Raw genomic sequence first — 24,311 nt, 5'->3', positions numbered from 1 at the left:
CTCGTTCCTGATGCTGGCCATTTCTGCCTGTTTTCCTTTTTCCTTGGGGATTTTAATGTAATTAATCTTTCAACAAACCAACATATGGTTTTTACTTAAATTTTTTTTTTTACTATCTTACTCCATTTTTTAAAGACTTATTTATTAGAAAGGCAGTGTTGGGGCCAGCGCGGTGGTGTAGTGGAAAAAGCCACCACCTGCAGTGCCAGCATCCCATATGGGCACCAGTTTGAGTCCTGGCTGCTCCACTTCCAATCCAGCTCTCTGCTATGGCCTGGGAAAGCAATAGAAGATGGCCCAAGTCCTTGGGCCCCTGCACCCACATAGGAGACCCGGAAGAAGCTCCTGGCTCCTGGCTTCAGATCTGCACAGCTCTGTCCATTGCAGTCAACTGGGGAATGAACCAGTGGATGGAAGACCTCTCTCTCTCTCTCTCTCTCTCTCTCTGCCTTTCCTTCTCTCTGTGTGTAAATCTGACTTTCAAATAAATAAATAAATCTTAAAAAAAAGCAAGTTACAGAGAGGAGAGGCAGAGAGAGAGGTCTTCCATCTGCTGGTTCACTCCCCAAATGTCCACAACAGCCGGAGCTGCGCCAATCCGAAGCCAGAAGCCAGGAGCTTCCTCTGGGCTTCCCACATGGGTGCAGGTGCCCAACGATTTGGACCATCTTCTTCTTCTTCTTTTTTTTTTTTTTTTTTTTGACAGGCAGAGTGGACAGTGAGAGAGAGAGACAGAGAGAGAAAGGTCTTCCTTTGCCGTTGGTTCACCCTCCAATGGCCGCTGCAGCCGGTGCGCTGCGGCCGGCGCACTGCGCTGATCCAAAGCCAGGAGCCAGCTGCTTCTCCTGGTCTCCCATGGGGTGCAGGGTTCAAGGACTTGGGCCATCCTCTACTGCCTTCCCGGACCACAGCAGAGAGCTGGACTGGAAGAGGGGCAACCGGGACAGAATCTGGTGCCCCAACTGGGACTAGAACCCGGTGTGCTGGCGCCGCAGGCAGAGGATTAGCCTACTGAGGCACGGCACCAGCCTGGGCCATCTTCTACTGCTTTCCCAGGCCATAGCAGAGAGCTGGATTGGAGGTGGAGCAGCAGGGACTTGAACTGGTGCCCCTAAGGGATGCTGGCATTGCAGGTGGCGGCTTTACCCACTACACCACAGCGCCAGCCCCTATCTTACTCTATTAATTTCTGTTATTTTTATTATTTCTTTACTGTTTTTCTTGGGTTTAATTGAATTTTCTGACTTCTCAAACTACATGATTTATAGGCTTACTTTTTTGCTAATAAGTAGCATTCATAATTATATATATTCCCACATAAACAGTTTTGGTTGTATCATCTATGTTTTATTATTTCTTATTTTCACTTTTACGTAGTGTAAACTATTTCCTAATTTCTATTTTCTTTTTTTAAGATTTATTTATTTATTTGAAAGTTAGAGTTACAAAGTAAGGAGGGGGGAGACACACACACACACACACACACAGGGATCTTCCATCTGTAGTTTACTCCCCAAATGGCTACAACGGGCCAAAGCTAGGAGCTTAGAACTCCATCCAGAGCTCCCACGTGGGTGCAGGGGCCCAAGCACTTGGGGCATCTTTGGCTGCTTTCCCAGGCTATAGCAGGAAGCTGGATCAGAAGTGGTGCGGATCAGAAGTTGGTGACTCCAACAGGCACCTGTGTGGGATGCTGGCACTGCAGGTGATAAAACACTGGCCATTCATTTTTGTTCTCTACTTGACCTTGAAATATTTAGAAATTACTGCTTAATTTCTAAATGTCTGGGGATTTTGCTTTTGATGAATTTCCTTCTCTTCTCAGAGATTTCATTCTTTATCTTCAGTTGCCTGGAATTGTATTACCCTGCTCGTGTCCCATCCTGTGGTCAGCTTCGGTGTGCTGTGCATTCCTTCCCCGCGTGACTGTCCACGCCCTTCCATTCCGTGCACTTGCTCTGCTGGGTCCGGGAAGCTGAGCCAGCATCTTCCTTTAGGTTTGGAGATGTGCTGAGGTCTCCTTTCGGTTCTGCTGCTCTGTACCCCGTGTGTTCTGAAACAGTTCACAGATGCTTGAGATTTAGAAATCACTCTCTGATGGTGCATTGAACCCTGTGTCGCCTCACTTTTATGTCTCGTAAAATTGTTGCCCTAAAGTCTACTTTGCAAGACATTTGTATAGCCTTATCTTACTTATTTTTGTAAGTAACTGCAGTACATCTTTTTCAGGAGTCCTATGTTTCAACCTTTTGTGTCCGTATTTTCAGTAAATGTCTCTTGTAGGCAGTGTTTACTCTGATTTCACTTTCTGGTACATGCTGACTGATTTGAAGGATTGAGTCTATTTGTGTATAATGGAATTAAAGGTCATTTTAGCTTGGATCCATCTTAATGTGTCTTTTATTTTTGTTTGTCTTCTCTGTGCCCCTTTTTGTCTTTCAAGCTAGCATCAATTATTTTTCATGATAATTAAAAATGAATCTTAATGAAGAGTGGGATGGGAGAGGAAGCAGGAGGTGGATGGTTTAGGGGTGGGAGGGCCGGGTATGAGGGGAAGAACCGCTATTATCCAGAAGTTGCACCTATGAAATTTGTATTTATTAAATAAAAGCTTTCTATTTAAAAATTATTTTTCATTACCCCATATATCGTCTATCAGCTAAAACATACAGCCTCTTATATTAGGTCTTTACTGGTAACTCTAAAGGTTTCAGCATGTACACCTGTTTTATTAGATTCTAATGTCAATGAGCTTCTTTTTTCCAAATTTTTTGTTGAGGAAACTTAGAATGCTATTATGTACCCATCCCTCTTCTCCTATTTTTATCATGTATTTTAATTTTTCATGTGTTTCAAATCCCCTAAGATACTATCGCTATCACATCCCCAAAGTCCGTCGTCACCTAGATCTAATATCTGCCCTTTCTGTAGCTTTTCCTTCCTTCACTCTGCAGGGCCCCGTGTCCCCGTGGCATCACGCTCGGCTGCCTGGAAGGCCCCTGGCTGCTTCACTTAGGCAGCAGCTCCCGCAGCGCCACTCCCTCTCCAGGCGTCACTGTGTATTTTTGAGGGCCGCGTTCACAGGGTGGAGAATTTGACGCTGCAGCTACCACGTTTCAGCACTTGAACGTGTTGTTTCGTTGTCTTTCGTCCCCACCATCCATGCAGTGGCTTCTTTACAGAGAACCTGACCTTGTCTGCACTTTGGGATATTTTCTGTGATCCTTTGTTTCTGCAGTCTTCCTGTGTTCTGCTTCTGTGTGTTGTTATGTTTGGTTGTGCGTTTACTATTTGAGATTTGTAGGAGGCTTGATGCCTCTTGTCTATTTTAATTCTTTAAATTAAAAGACAATTTTTAAAGGTTGATTTTTAAAAATTTGAAAGGCAGAATTACGGGGTTGTGGAGAGACAGAGAGAGAGAGAGAGAGAGAGAGAAAGAAAGAGAGAAAATCTTCCATCCACTAAAGCCAGGAGCCCAGAGCTTCTTCCCAGTCTCCCATGTGGGCACAGGGGCCTAAACACTTGGCCCATCTTCCACTGCTCTCCCAGGTGCATTAGCAGGGAGCTGGATTGGAAGTGGAGCAGCCGGGTCTTAAACCCATGCCCGTATGGGATGATAGGGTCGAAGGCGGAGGACTAACAAGCTACGTTACAATGCCGGCCCTCTCGTCCCTTTTAGAAAATTCTTGATCATCAACTTTTTATCTTGTCTCGGACCCATTCTTTCCTCCCCGTTTGAGATCCCAGTACCACATGTGTAAGACCGTCTCTCCATTTTAAATGTATCTCGAATTGTCTATATTTTTACTGTTTACCATACTTTTATCAGCAAGGGTTTTTCTTAAAATTCTCTCATTTTTTTTTCCTCAGTGGTGTCTACCCTATTAATCCCATCTATAGAGTTTTACATTTCAATTAAAATGCATTTTATGGATTTAAATTTTTAGTTGGTCCATCTTGGTAGATTCCATACCTCTTGCAAACTCTCCATATTGTGGCTTTTCTTTCTTCATCATTTGTTGGGGAACATATTTTGGGCCTGTGTCACTCTAGCACCTGGAAACACGGGTGTGTTTTTATTTTTTGTTTCTCTAGTAGCCTTTTTAGGGGCACACGGAGTCCCTTCCATTTGCTGCTGACAGTGCATACGAAACTCTGGGTCAGGGGCTGCAATGATGTCATCTCTCTCTGGAAGGACCCCCTGCCATCCAGTGTGCAGTTGGCATGGGACAGATCACTGCAGTACAAACGGGTTGAACTCCGTGGCGCAGTGGGTTAATGCCCTGGCCTGCAACATCAGCATCCGTTATGGGCGCCGGTTCTAGTCCCAGCTGCTCCACTTCTGATCCAGCTCTCTGCTATGGCCTGGGAAAGCAGTGGAAGATGGCCCAAGTGCTTTGGGCCCCTGCACCCACGTGGGAGACCTGGAGGAAGCTTCTGGCTCCTGGCTTTGGCCTTGCTCAGCCCCAGTCATTGTGGTTATTTTGGGGGCATGAACCAGCAGATGGAAGATCTCTCTCTCTCTCTCTCTCTAACTCTGCCTTTCAAATGAATAAATAGATCTTTAAAAAAAAATTAAGGGTTGAGGTCCTTGGGAGTGGGCTTTGACCTCGTCAGGCTGCTCCACTTCCCGTCTTGCGTTACTGCGTGTTGCAGCCCTTCCCAGAGCCCACCTCCAAGCCCACCGCCTCCTCCTGCTTTCTCCAGACAGAGACTTCTGGAATCTTCCAGGTCTTCCCAGCCTTTCAGCCCCACATGGCTTGTCAATCATCAGCAGCCAGCAGGGGACCAGGATAGCAGAAATCTGGGCTTATTTTTCTTCGTTGCCTAATTCTACGTTCTTGAACCCTTGCTTCCTGGATGCCTTGGTGGACCTGGGCTCCGATCTTTATCTCGGCAGCCATTGGAGCTGGCCAAGTCATCCATCAGTCTTCTATGCTTAGTCATCACTTTCTGCTCACTCCCTCTGCCTGCCATGCAAATATTTCAAAGGGAAAAGCTGGCATAAACATTTGGGCACACCTCCATGGGATTTTTCTCTCCAGGATCTTGGGTCCTTAATCTTAGCTCTCTTGCTAGCTCTCTGCTGTCTTAGAGCAGGTTATTGGAGTCTGGGTTTTTGTAGTCATTCTCGGGAGGAAGGTTGAGCTGTTGTAAGCCAGCTCATCACTGGCAGAAGTGCAAGGACACCATGACCAGGAAGTTGAGGGAGTTAGCGTGTGAGTGTGTTGGTGTAGGGGACGTCTTCCTTCATTGGTTGGGCCTGATTGGACCAACACGTCCTGGAGCCATTATTTCCTCCTGGCAGTTGGTCAGGGTTGAGAAACTCTTACAGGCAATCACAAGTGTCATTGGTCCTCTCTCTTCTCCAGGATTTCGTGTCATGTATAGAGAACTACAGAAGAAGAGGACAGGAGCTGTATGCGTCGTTATACAAAGACCACAAGCAGGTAAGAGACAGCACCTCTGTTGCCTGCACAGTAGCCTGGAATCCACCTTGAAGCTGAACAGAGGGGTCAGAAAAGCCTTTGGATTAAACTGTAGGTGGGCATTCTAGACACAATGGCCAAGTCTGCAATGGGTCATCAGAGGCTCAGACCTTCTCGCGTCAACCTGTGTGCCATGGGAGGTGGCAGGCATTGCGTCCCTTGCCTGAACTACATGTTCATCCAGGAAATAGACACTGGGAGCCCAGAGTGGCCCAAGCTCTGCTGGGAGCCAGGAGCACGGTTGTGCTGACGTTGCCAGCAGCAGGGCCTGACTTGGGTCAGGGGGTGCTTGAGAAGGTTGGGCCGAGCTTTGCCGTCGATGGAGGTGTTTTTGAGAACATCAGCATTTTGAGGCTGATCCATGAGGATCCTTTCCAAGTGTTTAAATATTTAAGACAGATTGGGGGATTTCACAGAACACAGATAATAGTGAGTGTCTGCTGGAGATAATGGGGTCTGGCACATTCACCCCTCGAGTCCAGGGGGGAGTGTGTTTTCCCAAGATGGGCCACGCTCCACTTCCAGGAAACTCCAGTCCAAGCGCCAGGCACAAATCAGGCTTGTGAAAGCCGCCTGGCTCTTGAAGGACAGGTCCTCGCAGGTGCACCCAAGGAGGCCCTCCCCAAGGGGGCCGCTGTGTGCAGGTGTGTGTGTGTGTGTGTGTGTCCATAACAAGCCACGTGAGACTTCTCTAACTTGGCACTTGGCGCATAAGTGAGAGGTCACCGGCATGCAGAGCCCCGAGCTTGCTGATGCCCAGCCTCCCAGGAGTTGAGCCCAGCACCGTATCAGCAGCAGGCTGTGCCATTCTGATTCTTAACCCACCACTCCTGAAGTCCTGGCCAGAACAGTCGCTTCCACAATGGCTGCTCAGATCCCCTTGTGCCTTGTCCAAGTCCTGTTTATTGTCTTCTCTGGGGCCCAGCTGCTCCCATTCAGTGACACACGAGGACCCTCCTGTTCCTTCTTGTTTCCTTTGTGTTTGTTTGTGAAGGGCAGGGAGACCCAGACAGAGACAGATGAAGAGAGATCTCTCCACTGGTTCACACCCCAAGTGCCCACAGTGGCTGGGACTGGGCCAGGCTGAAACAGGGGCCAGGAACTCCAGCCACGTCTCCCAAGTGGGTGATAGGAACCCAAGTACTTTGGGCTATCACCTGCTGCCCCCTGGGGGAGCACTAGCAGGAGGCTGGAGTTGGAAGCAGAGCTGGGACTTGAACCTGGGCACTCCAGGATGGGATGCAGTGTTCCGAGTGGCAGCAGCTTGTGGTGTGAGCGGAAAGGGGTCCTTGCACTGTCCAGAGAGGTGGCCATCTCCGAGTGCCTTTACGTCTCAGGGCTGTTTGTGCTCCTCTGACAGCCTCTCTCCTGGGGTCACAAGTGACTTGCTGTCATGGACTATGCAAGCACGCATCTCTCAGGGAGCTCACCGCCTGACTGCAGATACTCAGTAGACAGTAGATGTGAAGCCTCGGGCAGCCAGGCATCTCACTGTGTAGGTGGAGGCATGCCGGGAGGAGGCGCTGTATGAACCAATCAAGAGCCCAGGCCATGCATCCCAGTAGCTTGGTGTTGTTCATTCCCCCATGAGGCCCAACAGCACAGTGGCAATCTGCCGGAAACGGAAGTATTTCTCCCCAGACAAGTGTTCACCTTGCAGGGCCAAAAAAGCTTGGAACAGGTGCTGATGTTCCCACATTAGGGAGCAAACCAGTGGGTGAGAACTCTCTCTCTCTCTCTCTCTCTCTCTCTCTCTCTCTCTCTCTCTCTCCCCTTGCCTTGCAAATAAGCAATTAAAAACTTTCAGTCAAGTGGCCGGCGCCATGGCTCAACAGGCTAATCCTCCGCCTAGCGGCTCCGGCACACCGGGTTCTAGGTCCCAGTAGGGGCGCCGGATTCTATCCCGGTTGCCCCTCTTCCAGGCCAGCTCTCTGCTATGGCCCGGGGGTGCAGAGGAGGATGGCCCAAGTGCTTGGGCCCTGCACCCATGGGAGACCAGGAGAAGCACCTGGCTCCTGCCTTCGGATCAGCGTGGTGCGCTGGCTGCAGCGCGCTGGCTGCGGCGGCCATTGGAGGGTGAACCAACAGCAAAGGAAGACCTTTCTCTCTGTCTCTCTCTCTCACTGTCCACTCTGCCTGTAAAAAAAATTTTTTTCAGTTAATTAAAGTAAGTTTTCTTTAAAAAGTTCATCTACAAATGAACAGCAGAAACTTGCTTACGACCCAGGTTCATTGGCTGCCAAAGACTCACGGCTCCCCACCCATTTTTTTTTTTTTTTTTGAAATGCCTTTGACAAGTTCCGAAAAGGATTTATCCAAGCAACATGTCCCAGAGTCTCAGAGCCCAGTCTTGTTGCCATCAAAATCCTGCCTGCAGGCAAAGGGGCATAGCTTGCAGACTCACCTGTGGGCGTTGCAAGCACACGGACTGGGTTGAAATCTTATGTTGGCCACCTGCTGGTGTTTGGAGAGGTCCTGTTTTCTCTGCAGCCTCCATGTCCTGGCGATGGTGGGAGGTGCTTGTCCATGGGAGGGGAGGTGGAGTTACGTGGTGAGGGGCTCGGCCTCATGCATGGTCACGTGTCTCTTTTCTATTCAAGTCTCTGAGCTGGACACTTTCTGTCATCAGCAATGTCACCTTTCCGTTTTCTGGAATGTTGGTATTACAGTTTAGGGCGAATCCCGTGACGTATGTGAAGAATTGCCAAAGTTCACGCAGTTGACAAGGCTGATTTACTGTCCACAGTGAACCAAAGCATTTCTTTGCAAGGTGAATGGACAAAACTTCTGTGTGGCTTCCAGGGGCAGTTTAGGGCATGCATGCATTTTTATGAAGCTTCCAGTCAGACTCCAGGTGATGCTGTGACCATGACCGACCTCATCCGTAACCCATGAGGGTTTCATTGATACTGGCTTGGATATTTTCATTAACACCAAAGGTTTTAGCTTCTGTGAACATTCCAGAATCCTCGAACCATCTGGAATCCTATGACAGCCAAGCCTCTCATTTGATAGAGATGCTGAGGTCCAGAGATGGCAGTGCCTTGCAGAAAGTGCGCCACTGCTGGCAGGACCACCAATTCCAACTCTGCCCCTGGTCCCGGTGGCTGGATGAACCATATTCAGCTTTGGTTTGGAAAGAAAGGAGCTGGGGTAAAATTCCAGATCCATTTAGAGAGCAGCTGTCTAACCCCTCTGATGATCCGCTTTGGAACCTTCCAGAGCTGTGGCTCTCAGCCCAGCACCCAGGGTCCCGTGGCTCTGCAGGTCAACGGGCAGAGATGGCCTGCTCCTGACTCCACACCCTGAGCGTGCTCAGGCTCCCGCGGTTGTCGCCAGCAGGTGAGAGTCCAAGCCCCCAGGGTTGTGTGTCCGGGAGTGACACTGTGTTTCTGCTTCCCAGAGGTGGCGATGCGGTGACATCAAGGCCGCCAAGGCCTGGGCCAGGATCCAGGAGCAGCTTTTTGGGGAGCTGGGCTTGTGGGGCCAGGCAGCGGAGAGCACCCCCTGCTCCCGGTGGGAGCTGGACTGGAGAGAGGGCCCTGCACGCATGAGGAAGCGCATCAGAAGCCTGTCTCCGTGGGACGGCCTGAGCCTGGGAAGGCACCAGGTAGGAGCTGCAGGCACGGGACAGCGACGACGCAAGGAGAAAACACATCAGAGGTGGCTCTATAGCTTCTCCACGGCAGGATTTAACTGGGCGGGACACAGAATGTCTGTAGTTCAGTGCAGGGCAGTCCCATTCTTTATTCTTTTTTTAAAGATTTACTTATTTATTTGAAAGGCAGAGTTAGAGGCAGAGGCAGAGAGAGAGACAGAGAGAGGTCTTCCACCCGCTGGTTCACTCCCCAGATGGCTGCAACGGCCAGAGCTGTGCTGATCTGAAGCCAGGAGCCAGGAGCTTCTTCTGGGTCTCCCATGTGGGAGCAGAGGCCCAAGGATTTGGGCCACCTTCTGCTGCTTTCCCAGGCCACAGCAGAGAGCTGGAACAGAAGTGGAGCAGCCGGGACTCGAACTGGCCGGCACTGCAGGCAGTGGCTTTATTTACCTGCTACACCATAGCGCCAGCCCCTCCATTATTTATTCTTGATGTTGTTTAACGGAAGAGTCCCCAACCCTCCCAGGTACACAGAAGGACCACGGCTCACTGCGGCCTGAATGAATGGATGGAGGAGCGTGGGAATCAGCATGTGGGCCATCCACACCCCCGCTGCTGCTGCCCGGCAGTGCCCTGCATTCCCGCACAAGCTGGGAGCCAGTGTTTGGAGGGAGCTGGGTGACAGCCTTGTCTGCTTGCGCAGGTTCCTTGTCGTGAGCAGCTGTAACGGTCACTGCTCCAGGCGTTCTTGCACTGGCAAATCCCTTAACAAGTTATGCGGTGAAAACCTCCCAACCTCAGCTGCTCCACTGCGTTTGTCCCAAGCTACAAAGTGGAGTGCCTCCTCTACTTTGCATCCCCTGCCAAAATCCCCTTCTAAAACCTAGTGGAGATAAATGACCTTTTGTTTCTTCGGTAGACGCTTGCACGTTTTACGAATTGCCGCAAAGCGTCAGTGGTGTGTTGTATGTTTTCCTTACTGAGCTTCTACTTAGGAGTGGGAGGCAGGAGCAATCAGTAGCCTGCTCACTGTGCCCACAACACAGCCAAACGCAGGCTGTGGTCCCCAGGCTGTCCAGCCAGAGCCTCTCCCCACGTCCCGTCCAGGTGGCCCCCAGACAGACAGCAAGATGTCCTCTAACCCCGTCTTGGCATCCGCTTCGGTAATTACCGTCAGTCCTGCTTAATGGAAGATTGTGGGTTTTCTCCCTTTTGACGCGGGAACATTAATACTTGCATTGTGTTGTGGTCCTTCAGGATCTAGCGTTCCCCTCCCCTTGCACCTGGCCTTGAGTTCTTTGCAGGAGACACACGCGACTCTGCAGCATCGGGGGTGGCGGGCATGTGTGTCACATCCAGGAATGAATCTCCCTTTTCTCTGGTCTTCTTCCAGGGGAGCCAAGTCAGGAAGGGCGACATTTCTCAGACAAATGCTGAAAACCAAGGTATTCCGTGGTTCTATTTTTCCTTTAATAATTAAGCCAATGATTCGTTTCATTTACTGTCTTATTCAGTAGATTAAAATAATGCTTTGGAAGAGTGAAATGCTACAAGGGTGGAGCAGGCAGCAGGAGGACTGCCGGGACTGTACTTCCAGAGTGCGGAGGAACCTCTTCCGGACCCAGACTCCGGCATGGGAAGAGCTTTGCATTAAGATGGCAACAAGAAGAATTTTTTTCGGGGGGAGGATGGGTGTCTTGTCAGTTTTCTATATCGGGGGGAACTTCCAAAGAACCCAAATGCATGTTAGTCAGTGAATGTCCAAAACACACGGAAGGAGAATAAAACATCTTAGAATAAAAATAGGCGGAGGTGATATTTCATACCTCTCACACTGAACTCTTCTGATTCTGAGAATGACGGACATAGTCGTCGTCATCATTATTTTCCAAATTTAAAGAAAACAATTTGGGGTCTTTGTTATGTTAGTGCTTCCTCTTTGTTTGTATAAGTCCCATGGAGGAATTTGTTTGAGCTGAAGTTGTTAAAAATTCAAGGATTCTTTTTAGAGGGCGTTTAGGCATGCACAGACACACACACGTGCACATACATGCACACACGTGCATACACACTGTATTTCAAATTCTACGTGTTCCCTAACACTTCCCGTTTGAGCCTGCCTTATACCGTGAGTTCTGTTGTACCCTGGGTTACAGCCTGGGTCTTCTCCACCCAGTGACAATGTCATTCCCTGGATCAGATCCCTCTCTGCCTGCTGAGGTCAGGTCTCGTGCTGAGCCAGCTGCTCTGCCAGCTAGTCTGCAGTAGCACCAGCCCGCCCGGAGGGTGCTGGCCTCGTTTCCCAGGTTGCTTTGGGGTCCAACTGAGGAGCAGGACTGGGGTTGACGCGGTGGCACCTGTTTGCCTCTCTTCTTCCACTCCACACCTCAGCAATGGTCTCTCTCTGCTGCCTGTCAGTTGCCGGGTGCAGAGAGTGCAGCGGTGGGAGGGTGTGCTGATTTGCCATGGACTCTGGCCATGGATGGTTTGGTCTTAAAGTCCCCAGTAGGCAGAACCCCTGGACGTCTGTGACCTGGGGCATCCTGGTGTTTGCAGCATTGACATGAGTAGGAAGTTCAGCCAAGAGAAAAAAGGGGCCTGAGGTTCTCCACTGGGCCTTCCAGGGTGTCTGCTCCTGCCTCTGCTCCCCCAGTATGGGGGAGGCCCCCGAGGGCTGTCGCTTCCAGCCACACACACTTTGATGCATCCCCATGGGCAGTCAGAGGTAGGGAAAGAGAAGGAGGGGCAAAGGGGTGAGCTTCTTGGCACAAAGAAAATGGTCCATGGATTTGCAGTCACGACCATGAGCCTGCTCCAAGTAGAAGGACCCTTGGGGCACATAGCAGGAGAAGCAGGATCCAGAAATCCTCGCAGTTATGTGCTTAGCTTGCACCAACTGCTCCTGCCCCGGAGTGTTTCCTTAGACAGTGAGTCTAGGGGCGTGTGTTGTAGCAACGAGGGTTAAGCCTCCCTCTGCAGTGCCGGCATCCCACATGGGCTCTGATTCCAGTCCCGGCTGCTCCTCTTCCCATCCAGCTCCCTGCTAATGCACCCGGGAAAGCAGCAGAGCATGGCCCAAGTGCTTGGGCCCCTGTACCCACATGGGAGACCAGGAGGAAGCGCCTGGCTCCTGGCTTCGGATCAGCTCAGCTCCGGATGTTGTGGCCATTTGGGGGGTGAACCAGCAGATGGAAGACCTTTGTCTCTGTCTCTCTCGTCTCTCTTTGTAGCAGTGACTTTCAAATAAAAAATATTTAAAAAAAGGAAAGTGAGTCTAGCGGTGTATGATGACTGTGACCCAGTGTGGACACAGAAGCCATCTGTGTCTAAAAAAACCAGGCCACAGGCTCAGTGGTTGTGAGATGGCTGTCACAGACTGTTTCATAGATGTGTAAGCTGTTCAGAGAACTTTAATCAGAATGAGAAGGAGCTCATGCGTGGGAAAACATGCTAGAGAATGAAAACTGTGCATGCACGGTTACTCCTATCATGTCTAAATTATCTGTCTATACATTTAGGAGGGCACTTCAAAAAGTTCATGGAAAATGGAATTAAAACACAAGTTTATTCTGGTGCAAAAATTTTTTTGAAATCCTTGCATTCAGAAGTTCATGGAAAATGCAAGTTCTGAAAAAACTGCCTGGCCTTGAAATTTCAGGGAATATTTATTGTATTTATCTAAAAGACAGAATGACACAGAGAAAGAGGGAGATGGAGAGATCTTCCATCTGTGGATTCGTTCCCCAAATGGCCACAATGATTGAAGTTGGGCCAGGCTGAAGCCAGGAGCCAGGGACTCTGTCCAGGTCTCCCCATGCCATGTGGGTGACAGGGCCCATCCTCCACTGTTTTCCTACATGCATTAGCAGAGAGCTGGATCGGAAGCAGAGCAGCCAGGACTTGAACCAGTGCTCTGGTACAGGCTGCTGGCATCACAGTGAGGATGAAATACGCCCCAGCCCAGCTAGCACAGACGGAGCAGTGCCATAGGAGGTGCTGGCAGAGAAGGGGTTCACTCTTAAAGGGAACTGTGGTGACCAGCACCCTCTCTGGGCTCACAGCTGATGCTCTTTATTTCTTACCATTCCAAGGCTGTTCCAAGTTGTGTTTTTTTTTTTTTTTTTTTTTTTTTAAATAGGAATTTAGTGCATCTCCAGTTAGAAGACAGTACTGGCTTAAAAACACGAGCGATGTGCTTGTTCAGACCCAGCAGGTTCTGGTTGAGCCTCTAGACAGGATGAAGGTGAATTGTGAGAGGCTCCCTTAGGGTCGCCTGTGAGCTGCCAAGGGAGCCAGGCCTGGGCACACCCAGGCTCTCCAGGGCAAATCAGCTTGATGTGGGGTCAGGTTGGGGTGGTGGCAGAGGGGTGTGTGTCCCTTTGCAGAAGCAGTAGATGGTCCTAATAAGTGACCTGCACTGTCCACTTCCGCCCTGGAGCCTTGCAGTGCCCCTTACTGATATGGGGACCGGCCTGGCCTCCCTGGTGACAGCCAGCGGCTCATGCATACTGAAACCTTGTGTCCCCCTGTGCCGCCGCAGATGAGCTGACACCAAAGGATGCCGGGAGTGAGCCGGATGAGGGAGCCGTGGACTGCACCCAGCTGACCTTCTTCCCCGCCTTGCACGAGAGTCTGCACTCCGAAGATTTCCTGGAACTGTGTCGGGAAAGACAAGTTATTTTGCAAGAGCTCGTTGATGGAGAAAAGGTAACGCAAGCTGCCATGGTTGTTCTCTAAGGTGTCCGATGGGAGTGAGCCAAGCTTTCTTCCCCCACGTGCTCAGCGAGATTTCCAGTTCCTGTAAGCAGTCTCTCAGCTGAGCAGAAGGAACTGGCTCCTCCCTGCGTAGAGCTCCAGCAGTTATGACATGCGGTTCGCTCTGCCTTCATAACAACGTGAGGGGCCACTACAGAAGTTGAGGATTCTTGGCCTCCTTGGAGTTCAGCGCCTTGTCCTCCTGCCCCAGGGCCTCACCAGGCTGAGGGGTCCATTCTGCACCTTGGGGCTCTCTGGGTGCACACATGTGCTTAGATACTTCAACCCCTGTGTCCAGGCTGTCTCTACACCTTGGACTCCCCTTGACCTAGGGGTCCGCCGGTTTGTAGCACTGCCTATCCTGCAAAGGGTGCACCTGGAGCTGACGTATGCATCTGCCCAGGGTGTAGACTGGGAGCCGGGGAGTGGGGCACCCCGGGAAAGCCCAGGTACTTAGTGTGCTTATTCTCCTGCGTGGCTGGAGGAGGACTAGAGTGGGGTAGACCCCCTCATAGCGGGCAGCCCAAGGAAGGGCCCCTCTTACTCGAGGCCAAGTATGGGAAGAATCACAGGTCTCAGCTTGGCCAAGCTCAGGTTTCTGGTCTCTACGTGGAGTCGGGAGCCATCAGGCAACATTCTGGCCAGGCTTCGATGGGGGAATGGAAGTGGAGGGGTCCGTTTGGAATGGGCTGAGGCTCAGGTGCTGGACCCCAGGGTCTCATGGGTGAAGCAGGCTCTCCGCTAGGGAAGTAGTGGAGGAGAGGCGGGGGCGGGGTGGGAAGCCTTGCAGGGACTGCAGACATGGCAGCCTAGGCACTGTGCGTTGGTGTGGCTCAGGAGGGTGAGAGTGAGTCCGGCTGAGACCTACGGGTGAGCAGCGTGCACTTCAGAGAGCCTGGAGCGGGCACAAGCAGGGCTCAAGAGACAGAAGCCTGCTTCCAAGGCCAGCCTGGGGGCGCCTGCTCTGAATGGACCGGGCTGAGCACAAGGTCCAGAAGTCACAGTCACGGTCACAGAGCAGGTGGGAGCCCTGGCCTGCTGCAGCCCGCAGCTGCCTGACACTTGCCCTGTATCTGAGAGTCCCACTCCGTGCTGAATGCCGCCCCCCCCCACTACCCCCACTGCCACCACAGGGGTCTTGTGGGGGGTGGGACAAGAGTCTGACGTCCACAGGGGACAGCTCCCCTAGCCCAGAGGCAGCACACAATCTCCAGGAGACTTCTTCCTCCCGTGCCTTTTACTTAAGCGTCAGCCTCCATAAGCCTCTCTGTCGGCCGCACTGCAGGAAGCTGTCAGAATCACAGCGTGGCTTGCGGTGGCAGCGGGGCATCCCCAGCATGTGCAGACAGCCAAGTGTGAGGCCCAGCAGGAGTAAGGAAGGGGGGAAGGAGGGAGCTGTCCTGCCTCCACTTAGCGCCTGGCATCCCTGAACCTGCCGGGAGGGAGCCCCAGTGAGTTCCGCCCCCTGGAACCTCAGCAGACTCCGGCAGGTGCACAGGCGAGATGATTCTTGCTGTTCCCTGACATTCGCTCTTTGCAACGGTTGCTGGGCTGTGCCTGTTGGCCCTGGTTTCGTGGCAAATTGGGGGAGAGGTTGGTTCCAAGTGGACCCGAGTTTCCCCAGCGTTGATGAAGCCAGCTCAGCAGATGGCTCGGCTCCCTGACAGGTGCTCTAGGGGTGCTATGGCGGGGTGGGTGCTCAACGGGTCTGCTTAGCTGGCTGGGATGGTGGCAGACTGAGAGGAGAGCCTGCGAGAGTCCTGACCTGCAGGAGCAGAGCCCCTCCCCATCCAGAGCCCCAACACCCACCATGAAGTACAGCTTCTATGAAAAAGACCAGCATTGCTGCAATTGGGTGCTGGATTAGGGTGATGCAAGAGCAGGCCCCAGGAACTGTGGTCATGGCAACAGGATTCCACTCTAGACCAGCAAGCCGGGCTGGCACGGCCCTGGCTAGCTTGTGGGAGGTAAGGGGCCTTGGTAGCCTGGCCCTTCCCTGCCTCCTCCCCACACCTCCACCAGCCAGGTGCACCTGCATACCTATAGGTTCACGGCTCTCCCTGCAACAGGGGGCCTCCTGCTGGTCCCTGGTGTACCCCGTACCGGGCAGAGCTGGGGGCTGCATCCTCGGGGCCTCCCCCAGGAGTCTGTTTCTTCTGTGCCAGCTTGTTCCCCACTGCACCCCACCCTGCCCCATCATATTTCCTGAAAGGCAAGGAAGGCTTGGATTCGAACTCGCTGGGTCTGTGTTCTGGAACGCAGAGCTCAGCTCCTTCCTGGAGGAAAGCCACAGGGGTCTGGGACCAGCCGAGGGTGCTCCAGGGGCGGCGTGGGCTTGGGGAAGGACCAGCCTGCCCACAGTGCGGGCCTGGGTCTGCTCTCAAGTACCTGAGGAGTGGACGCCCTGGGGGCGCCTGGTTCTTAGGGGAGAGCTCTCTCTGGGAGCAGGAGGGGCATGGCTGGAGCGGGGCAGTGTCACAGCCGGCCCAGCACCCATGGAGGCAGAGGAAAGCGCGTGGAGTGGACACAGCCTCGCTCTGTGGGTGTTTGCTGCTGCTCCTGGCAGAAGCGACCACAGCTAGGTGTCACCAGCCCGGCCTCCGGGTGCTGCCCAGACTGCGACTCCTCTGACCACCCTGTGGCTGTGAGGGAGGCTGGTCACTGCCGTTATGAACATGGCCATGGGCTGGAGCTGCGGGCGTTTGATCCCGGACCTCCCAGTGCACGTGGCGTTTCCCTCTGCTCTCCCAGCGAGTGACCTAAGCTCTCCACCGCTGGACTCAGCCACTTTGCCCCGCTGGGCTCGGGGAGCTGACCCAGGCCCCAGGTGCTCCATCGGCTGCTTTCTCGTCGATGCTGGTGCAGCAGGGCCCAGAGGGGCCTCCCCAACCTGGCCTCCCTGCCTGGGACCCCAGGTGCCAAGCGCAGGCCAGCTGTCTCTCCTGCACCTGCCCTCTGGTCCCCAGCACCTCTGCCGGGGACAGGACCTGAAGGCTGAGGAAGGGAGAATGGGTACAGCGACCTTGGAACAAAGAGTGTGTTCCAGCAAGAAGACAGTTGGCCCATAGCAGGCGTGTGTGTGTGCATATGTGTCCGTGTGTATATGTATGCATGTGTATGTGTGTGCATGTATATCAGTGTGTATGTGTGTATGTTTATGTGTCAGTATGTATATGTGCAAGTAGATGTGTGTGTGCATATGTATGTATGTCAGTATGCATGTGTATGCCTGTTTATGTGTATGTGTGTCAGTATGTATGTGTGTATGTATGTGTATGTGTGTCAGTATGTATGTGTGTATGTATGTGTGTCAGGATGTATATGTGCGAGTAGATGTGTATATGCATATGTGTCAGTATGCATGTGTATGCCTTCAGTAAGCACATGTATGTGTGTATGTGTGCAGGCATGCGAGTATATGTGCATACATGTGTATATGTATTATGGGTATGTGCATGTATGTGAGTGTGTGAGTACATGTTTATATGTGTATGTGTGTGGGTAAATGTGTATATGTGAGTATGTGTATATGTATGTGTCTGTGTGTCTATGTGTAAGTGTGTATACATGTGTATGTTAATATGTATATCCATGAGTATGTATGTGTGGTAAATGTGCAGGTATGTGTGAGTGTATGTGAGTGTGTGCATGCAAGTGTGTATGTGTATGTGTGAGTATGCATGTGTGTATATGTGTGGGCATGTATGAGTGTGTATGTGTGTATACATGTGTGTGTTAATATGTGTGGGTGTGTGTATGTGTGTGGTGCCACTGGCCCATGTTGAGACTTTTTGTTGCAAGCATTGGTTGCGCACTCGGCAGTCCCCTACCTCACACATTTCCGTGAGACCGCGTGGGCCTGTGCTTTTGCTCAGTGGCTAAGTGAGGGCCATGGCAGGGGTGTGGCAGGCATGGTCGGTGCTCCCACAGCAGAGTCCTGGCTCCTCCCCTGCCATCTCAGAAGCTCTTGCTCTTATGGCCTTTGCCAGCTGCACAGCCCAGGGAACTCCAAGACCAAGGCTTATTCCAGGCTCTGGAATGGCCAGTCCCTGCAGGAGGCCTGTGGAGCTGCAGCCCAGGAGCACCAGCGTGGCCATAGCTTAACTCATGGATTTGTGTAAACCGCCGACTTCAGTCGCCTCTGGTGACACCCGGGACGGTGGTGATGTAATCACTCTGCGACATGCGTGCTTCAGTGAATGATCGCCCGGACCCAGGCGCGTTTCTCTGCAGACAGCTCCGTCTGACTCGAGACGAGCTTGGCTCAATGCGTGATCCCTGCAGGCCTGTGTCAGTCACTGTATGGTTGGGGACGGTCCCCGGGGACCTTCCACATGGCTTCCAGATGCAGGCAGAGGGGGGACTCAAGTGAGCCTTTGTTTTTGCTGCTATCCCCTTAAAGGTCTGTTTCTTTCCCCATACAAACCGATCTAAGAGCTGACTTTGACCTTGGTGGAAAAGACTGCATCCAGGAGCTCTTCCTAAGTGTTTTCTTAAGATTTTATTTATTTATTTGAGAGGTAGAGTTACAGAGAGCAAGAGAGAGAAGGTGACAAAGAGAAAGGTCTTCCAAGTGCTGGTTTACTGCCCAGATGGCTTCAATGGCTGGAGCTGGGCCGATCCCCTGCGTGGAGGGGTCCAAGCAGAGAGATGGATGGGAAGAGGAGTAGCCAGGACATGAACCTGCTCCAATATGGGATGCCAGTGCACAGACGGAGGCTTAGCCTGCTAAGCCACAGCACCAGCCCTTCCTGGGTGGCTTTACGGAGGCTGTTTGCACCCCAGGTGAAGAAGGGTGGTTGCTTTCTGTGCAGTAACCAATTGTCTGGGCGACCTGCTGTGGCGCTGTGAAACAAAGAACTGTGAGGGTCCTCCCTGCACAAGACCACCTGGGCAAGACCACCTGAGAAGCGCTTCAGCGCCGGGGAACCTCTGTGTCCATGGGGTCCACATCCCAGAAACAACCTCCGAGCACAAGCATTGGAAACATAATTGCATCTGCACTGAACACCTGCAGACTTTGGTTTCTCCTCATGATTCCCTCAATCGCAGTGCAGCAGGTGTGTGTGCTGTGTTTGCGTGTGGTAGGTAGTGTAGGTGATCTAGACACAGTTTAAGATATGCAGGAGGATGTGAGCAGGTGCTGTGCAAATGCACTATTGTACGGAGGGGACTTGAGCATCTTGGCGTTTCGCTATTTGTCCGGGGTCCTGGCACCAATCCCACACGGACGCCTTTGTACACAAGGACATTCCTGAGCTGGCCTGCAGCTGCCCTGGGCTTGCCTCCCTCACCTCACACATGCACACACAGACATACACACGCACGCACACAATTGCATACACACATCACATACAACTGAATTTCATTCTAATGTACAGAACTATCTATCATCTCCAAGCATGCCCAACTGGTTCAAGACTTTATGGCTTGGAAAACCTGTGTTTTTTTAAATTTAATTCTTAACGCCATCCATTTTTAGAAAAATGTCTATTTTTTAAAGTTTATTTATGGGGCTGGCGTTATGGTGTATCAAGTAAAGCCACTGTCTGCAGTGCTGGCATCCCAAATGAGCACTGGTTCAAGGCCCAACTTCTCCATTTCCGATCCAGGTTCCTGCTAATGGCCTAGGAAAGCAGCGGAAGATGGCCCAAGTGTTTGGGCCCCTGCACCCACGTGGGAGACCCAGATGAAGCTCTTGGCTCCTGGCTGTAGCCTGGCCCAGCCCTGGCCATTGCAGCCATTTGGGGAGTGAACCAGTGGATGGAAGACCTCTCTCTCCTCTGCCCCTGCCTCTCCCTCTCTGTAGCTCTACCTTTCAAATAAATAAGTAAATATTTTTTAAAAATTTATTTATCTGAGAGGCAGACATAGAGCCAGAGCAGGAGCGAGAGATGGCTCCTGTTCTTGGGTTCACTCCCCAAATGCCCGCGATGCTCAGGGCTGGACCAAGCAGAAGCCAGGAACTCAACGTGGGTGGCAAGGACCAGCTCCCTGAGCCGTCACCACTGCCTCCCAGGGTCTGAATGAGCAGGAAGCTGAAGGAGGTGGGCATCGGCCCCAGGCTTCCCGCAGGTGACATGGGCATCTTAAACAGTGGCTCAAGCACTTGTCCAAACATCCAACCCCAGCCTTAGGTTAACTCCATGGGAAATGCTTCCCTGATGTCACCTCCATCCCCTTCTCGCCTCTGTCGGGTCAGGCTCACCTGGACAGCCCCTCCCCATGCTATGCTGAGAGAGTTCATGTTTCTTCTTTCCCCAGTTAGACTAGGGACATCTGGAAGGCATGTTTCATTTCCCTTTTTTAAAGGATGTATTTATTTATTTGAAGTCAGAGTTACACAGAGAGAGGAAAGGTCTTCCATCTGCTGGTTCACTCCCCAATTAGCTGCAATGGCCGGAGCTATGCCAATCGAAGCCAGGAGCCAGGAGCTTCTTCTGGGTCTCCCACGTGGGTGCAAGAGCCCAAGAACTTGGTACATCTTCTACTGCTTTCCCAGGCCATAGCAGAGAGCTGGATGGGAAGTGGAAGAGCCGGGTCTCGAACCGGCGCCCATATGGGGTGCTGGCGCTTCAGACCAGGGCGTTAACCCGCTGCGCCACAGTGCTGGCCCCTCATTTCCCTTTGTACCTGCACATATTGAATGCACATCTGTAAAGTGAACAAATGAGAAGATGAGCGAGTGACTTATTTATTACTCTTTAAAGATTTATTTGATAGAGTTACAGAGAGAGGAGAGAGAGAGAGGTCTTCCATCTGCTGGTTCACTTCCCAAAGGGCCACAATGACCAGGGCTTCACCAGGCCGAAGCCAGGAGCCAGGAGCTTCCTCTGGGTCTCCCACCTGGGTACAAGGCCCCCAGCACTTAGGCCATCTTCAGCCACCTTCCCAGGTGCATCAGCAGGGAGCTGACTTGGAAGTGGAAGAGCTGGGACTCGAACCGGTGCCCATAGGGGATGCTGGTGCTGCAGGTCTCCACTTTACGCACTGTGTGCAGTGCTGCCCTGGAGTGATTGCATCAAGGAAACTTCATTTTCTTAGCTGGTGCCCACGTGTCAGTTTCTCAACATCTGGTCTTCAGCCTCAGAATCTCCTGGGCTGCTCAATACAGGTTCCAGGGCCGCACTCTGCACCTGTGGAATGCAAACATGAGTTTTTTCAAGCTGTCCAAGGGATTCTTATAAATGCTGTTTTTGAGTAAATAGCCGAGACCCACAAGACCACAAGGTTTGCAGCTTTCAGGGCTGGCTAGAAAGGTGCTCCGATTTCAATCGTCCATGAGCAGCTCCCGAGCGAGCCCAGATTACAGCAGGCATTGTGCGCTGCACGGTGTTCAGAAAGCGTGGTGAGTCTCACCTTCCGCTGGTGCAGCCAAGCAAGGTCAGAGGCATTGCCATTTGCACCTGGATCCTCTGGGCCTGCAGAGAAGATGGGCGGTGTGGCTGTTTGTAGGCTGCCTCCTGTAAGTGATGCAGGCAGGCAGGCAGGGGGCATCCCTGCTCCTTGTCTCAACCTGAGACGGTGCAGCTGGGGAAAGAGATCTGCTCGGTGCACTCCTTTGCCCGTCTGCCAAGTTTATACACCTTTGCACATTTTTAAAAGAGCATCTCCTTAGTGTTCATTTGATTACACTGAGTGGTTGACTCCCCTGTGTAGACGTGATCAGGGTTTGAGACGTAGCTGCCAGAGTCCCTAGGTAGCCAGCAGAGCTGTGGTCTGTACTGCCTCTCCCTTTGTTGATGCTTAACTTTTTCTCAGCAGTCGGTGCTGTTTTTGGAAAATTGGGGACCACAGTTGGCCAGAGGACCCACCAATGGCGCCTTGAAAATATGTTAAAAAATTCATCTGTACTCAGCACAGGCAGACTTTCTTGTAATATCCTAAGCAATATGGCATAAAAACTATGTTCATAGCATTTACAGGGTATTAGATATTCTAAGTAATTAGGAGGGTGCGTGTAGCTTAATATGCAAATGCTGTTCCATTCTACAGTAGGGACTTGAGCATCGACAGATTCTGGTATCTTGGGGCAGGGGCGTCCTAGAACCAAGCCGTGTGTCCACTGTGGCCGGATTTCAGATCGCCCCACTGATTCCAGCTCCAGTGACCGAACGAGGTGTGGCCGCTTCCTCCGTGAGCCACCCGCCAGGCAGGGTGACGGATCATGTATCTGATCTTAAAAAAGCCCTACTCCTGAAGCAAATGCTCCCCTGTTTTAAGAGCGGTCGATAGAATCGCGGCACCAGGGATTTCTCCAGCCTAAGTAAACCAGGGCTACCAGGGCTCATTGCAATGGAAGAGCAGGTAAAATCGTTCACTTAGGTCCAGACTCCAGTTTCTAAAATGCCACTGCTTTTCTAGCAGAATCAATGTCTCAGCTATTAACCCAGCTCCCACCCAATGCTTTTCTTGTGGTTGGGTTCATTCTGGTCCTGAAAGGGCAGCACCAGATCATGGGTGTGGGCTCTGAGACCTGGCTGCGGCACTGCGGGGTTCTCATGGGGGCCTGGTATCGGCGGTGGGGTTGTAGAAGAGGCTTCTGAGCCCACAGGCTGGTGGTGCTAGCCGGCGGCTCCACATCTCCCTGTGAACTTGAGGATGGAGTTTCCTTTGAGTCTCTTCTGTGCAAAGGGACAACAGGAGAAAAATTTGAACAGCCTGGCTCATGCCTCCGTGGCAGGAGTGTAAATTGGAGCCACCTTTGGGAGGGCAGTATGGCCAGCACTATCAGAATCTATGATGCCCACACCTCTGGCCCAGAACTTATCTCACAGATCTTCTCCAGTGTTCTGAGTAACACATGTGCCACTACGGTCACTGCAGCATAGCTTGCTATGGCAAAGCATTGGAAACCACTACCACAAAGAGGAGACTGGGCAAATGCCTTGTGCATCCTTGCAAGGGAGTAGTCCACAACGATTAATGACAGTGTGATAACTCTGTCAGAAGTGTCTTGAGGGGTGGGTATTGTGGTGCAGATGGTCACAGCACCACTTGGAATGAGGCCATCCTGTAACAGAGGGCCTGGGATCCAGTCCCCACTGCGATTCCAATCCAGCTTCCTCCTGATTTACATTCTAAGAAGCAGCAGACAATGGCTCAAGAACTTGGGCCCCTACCACCCAGATGGGAGTTCCTGGCTGCTGATTTTCATTTGGCCCAGACCCAACTGTTGCTCTCTCTGTGTGCCTCTCACTGCCTTTCAAATAAAGAACATAAGTAAGCTTTCAAACAAGCGTTGCTTTGGAAGGACCTCCCAGATGGGCTGTCAAAGGAGAGGACTAGATGCGGAACAGTAAGCATCTGATGTGTTACTTGTGTAAAACAGATACACAGAAACCAGGCGTATGTATCCAGAAGCTCTTTGGAAGAATATGTAGATGCTGTTTACTGTGTGCTTATACATCCCTGATAAGCCCATCGTAAGCTGGAATGTCGTAAGCTGAAAATGCGTCGAATGCATGCATAGGACTAGCGCATGGAATGTCCTGGCTCAGCCCAAGGCCTAGGGCTGGCTGTTTCCCTGGTGGCTGTGGGGCTGACGGGGAGCTGTGCTCACCGTTCTGCCCAGCCTCGCAGGAGAGGCTGGCACTACGCACCACTGGACTGGATAAAGATCAACGTTCAAAGCACGGTTTCTACGGAGGGCCTATCACCTTCAACCACTGTCAGGTCAGCTGTCGTAGGAATAATTGTGAGCTGTAGACCAGCTCTGCAGTAGAGGGGTGCTTGCTCTGGGGAGGGTGACTAAAAAGTGGGGACCCCAAGTTGTCCCAGGTTGCAACTTAGACATTTATTCTCAATCGTTCTATTTTTCCTAATTTTATAAGTTACTTATTTAGCAGAGATAGAAAAAGAGAGAGAGAGATCCCAGATGCTGGGATCTAAGATTCCTTAGATGCCCACAGTGGCTGGGGCTGGGCTGAGACCAATGCTGGGAGCCTAGAACTCCACTAAGATCCCCCCAGATGGATGGAAGGGAACCAATTACTTGAACCATTACTGCTGCCTCGTAGGGTCTATTTTTCCCTTTTTATTGTTTCGGCTTTGCACAGTTATTCTAGCGGCAGTTCCTATCGACTCTCCATCTTCTTGTTTGGATGCACCTGCTTCTCCCCCTCCGCCGCACTGGCCCACTACCCTTTCACAGACCTCTGGGCACCTCCCTCCCCTCTTGGCCCTTTGTAATCCATCCTCCACCTAGCAGCCAGCATCGTCTTGCGGAAACAAGCCTCCCTGTGGTTTCCCACTGCAGCCAGAATAAAAGCCAGTGATCTCAGTGAGGTATCTCATGTTCTCCTGTTTTCCAACCTCTCTCCAACCATCTGAGCTCTCTCTCTAACTCCTGAACTCCGTCTTGCTCTCCCCCAAAATATGTCTCCTCCAAGCTGGTTTGTGGCAGCCAGGTCTCGGGATCTGTAGCAAATGTTTTGCTCCATCCAAGTTGCTCTGCCTTATCGGCGTCC

General features: G+C 51.8%; 1 protein-coding gene across 1 annotated transcript in view; it reads left to right on the top strand.

The window, feature by feature from the left end:
• Nucleotides 1-24,311, top strand: part of WDFY4 (WDFY family member 4) — a 243,414-nt gene that overhangs the window by 146,107 nt on the left and 72,996 nt on the right. The window contains exons 39-42 of the mRNA XM_062214495.1: nt 5,373-5,450; nt 8,893-9,099; nt 10,481-10,532; nt 13,628-13,794. Coding sequence (XP_062070479.1) covers nt 5,373-5,450; nt 8,893-9,099; nt 10,481-10,532; nt 13,628-13,794 — 504 coding nt within the window. The remainder of the gene's footprint in view (nt 1-5,372; nt 5,451-8,892; nt 9,100-10,480; nt 10,533-13,627; nt 13,795-24,311) is intronic.

This window comes from Lepus europaeus, chromosome 17, assembly GCF_033115175.1.
Source record: "Lepus europaeus isolate LE1 chromosome 17, mLepTim1.pri, whole genome shotgun sequence".
Classification (NCBI taxonomy): Eukaryota; Metazoa; Chordata; class Mammalia; order Lagomorpha; family Leporidae; genus Lepus; species Lepus europaeus.
This window is presented reverse-complemented; position numbering and strand designations above follow the sequence as displayed.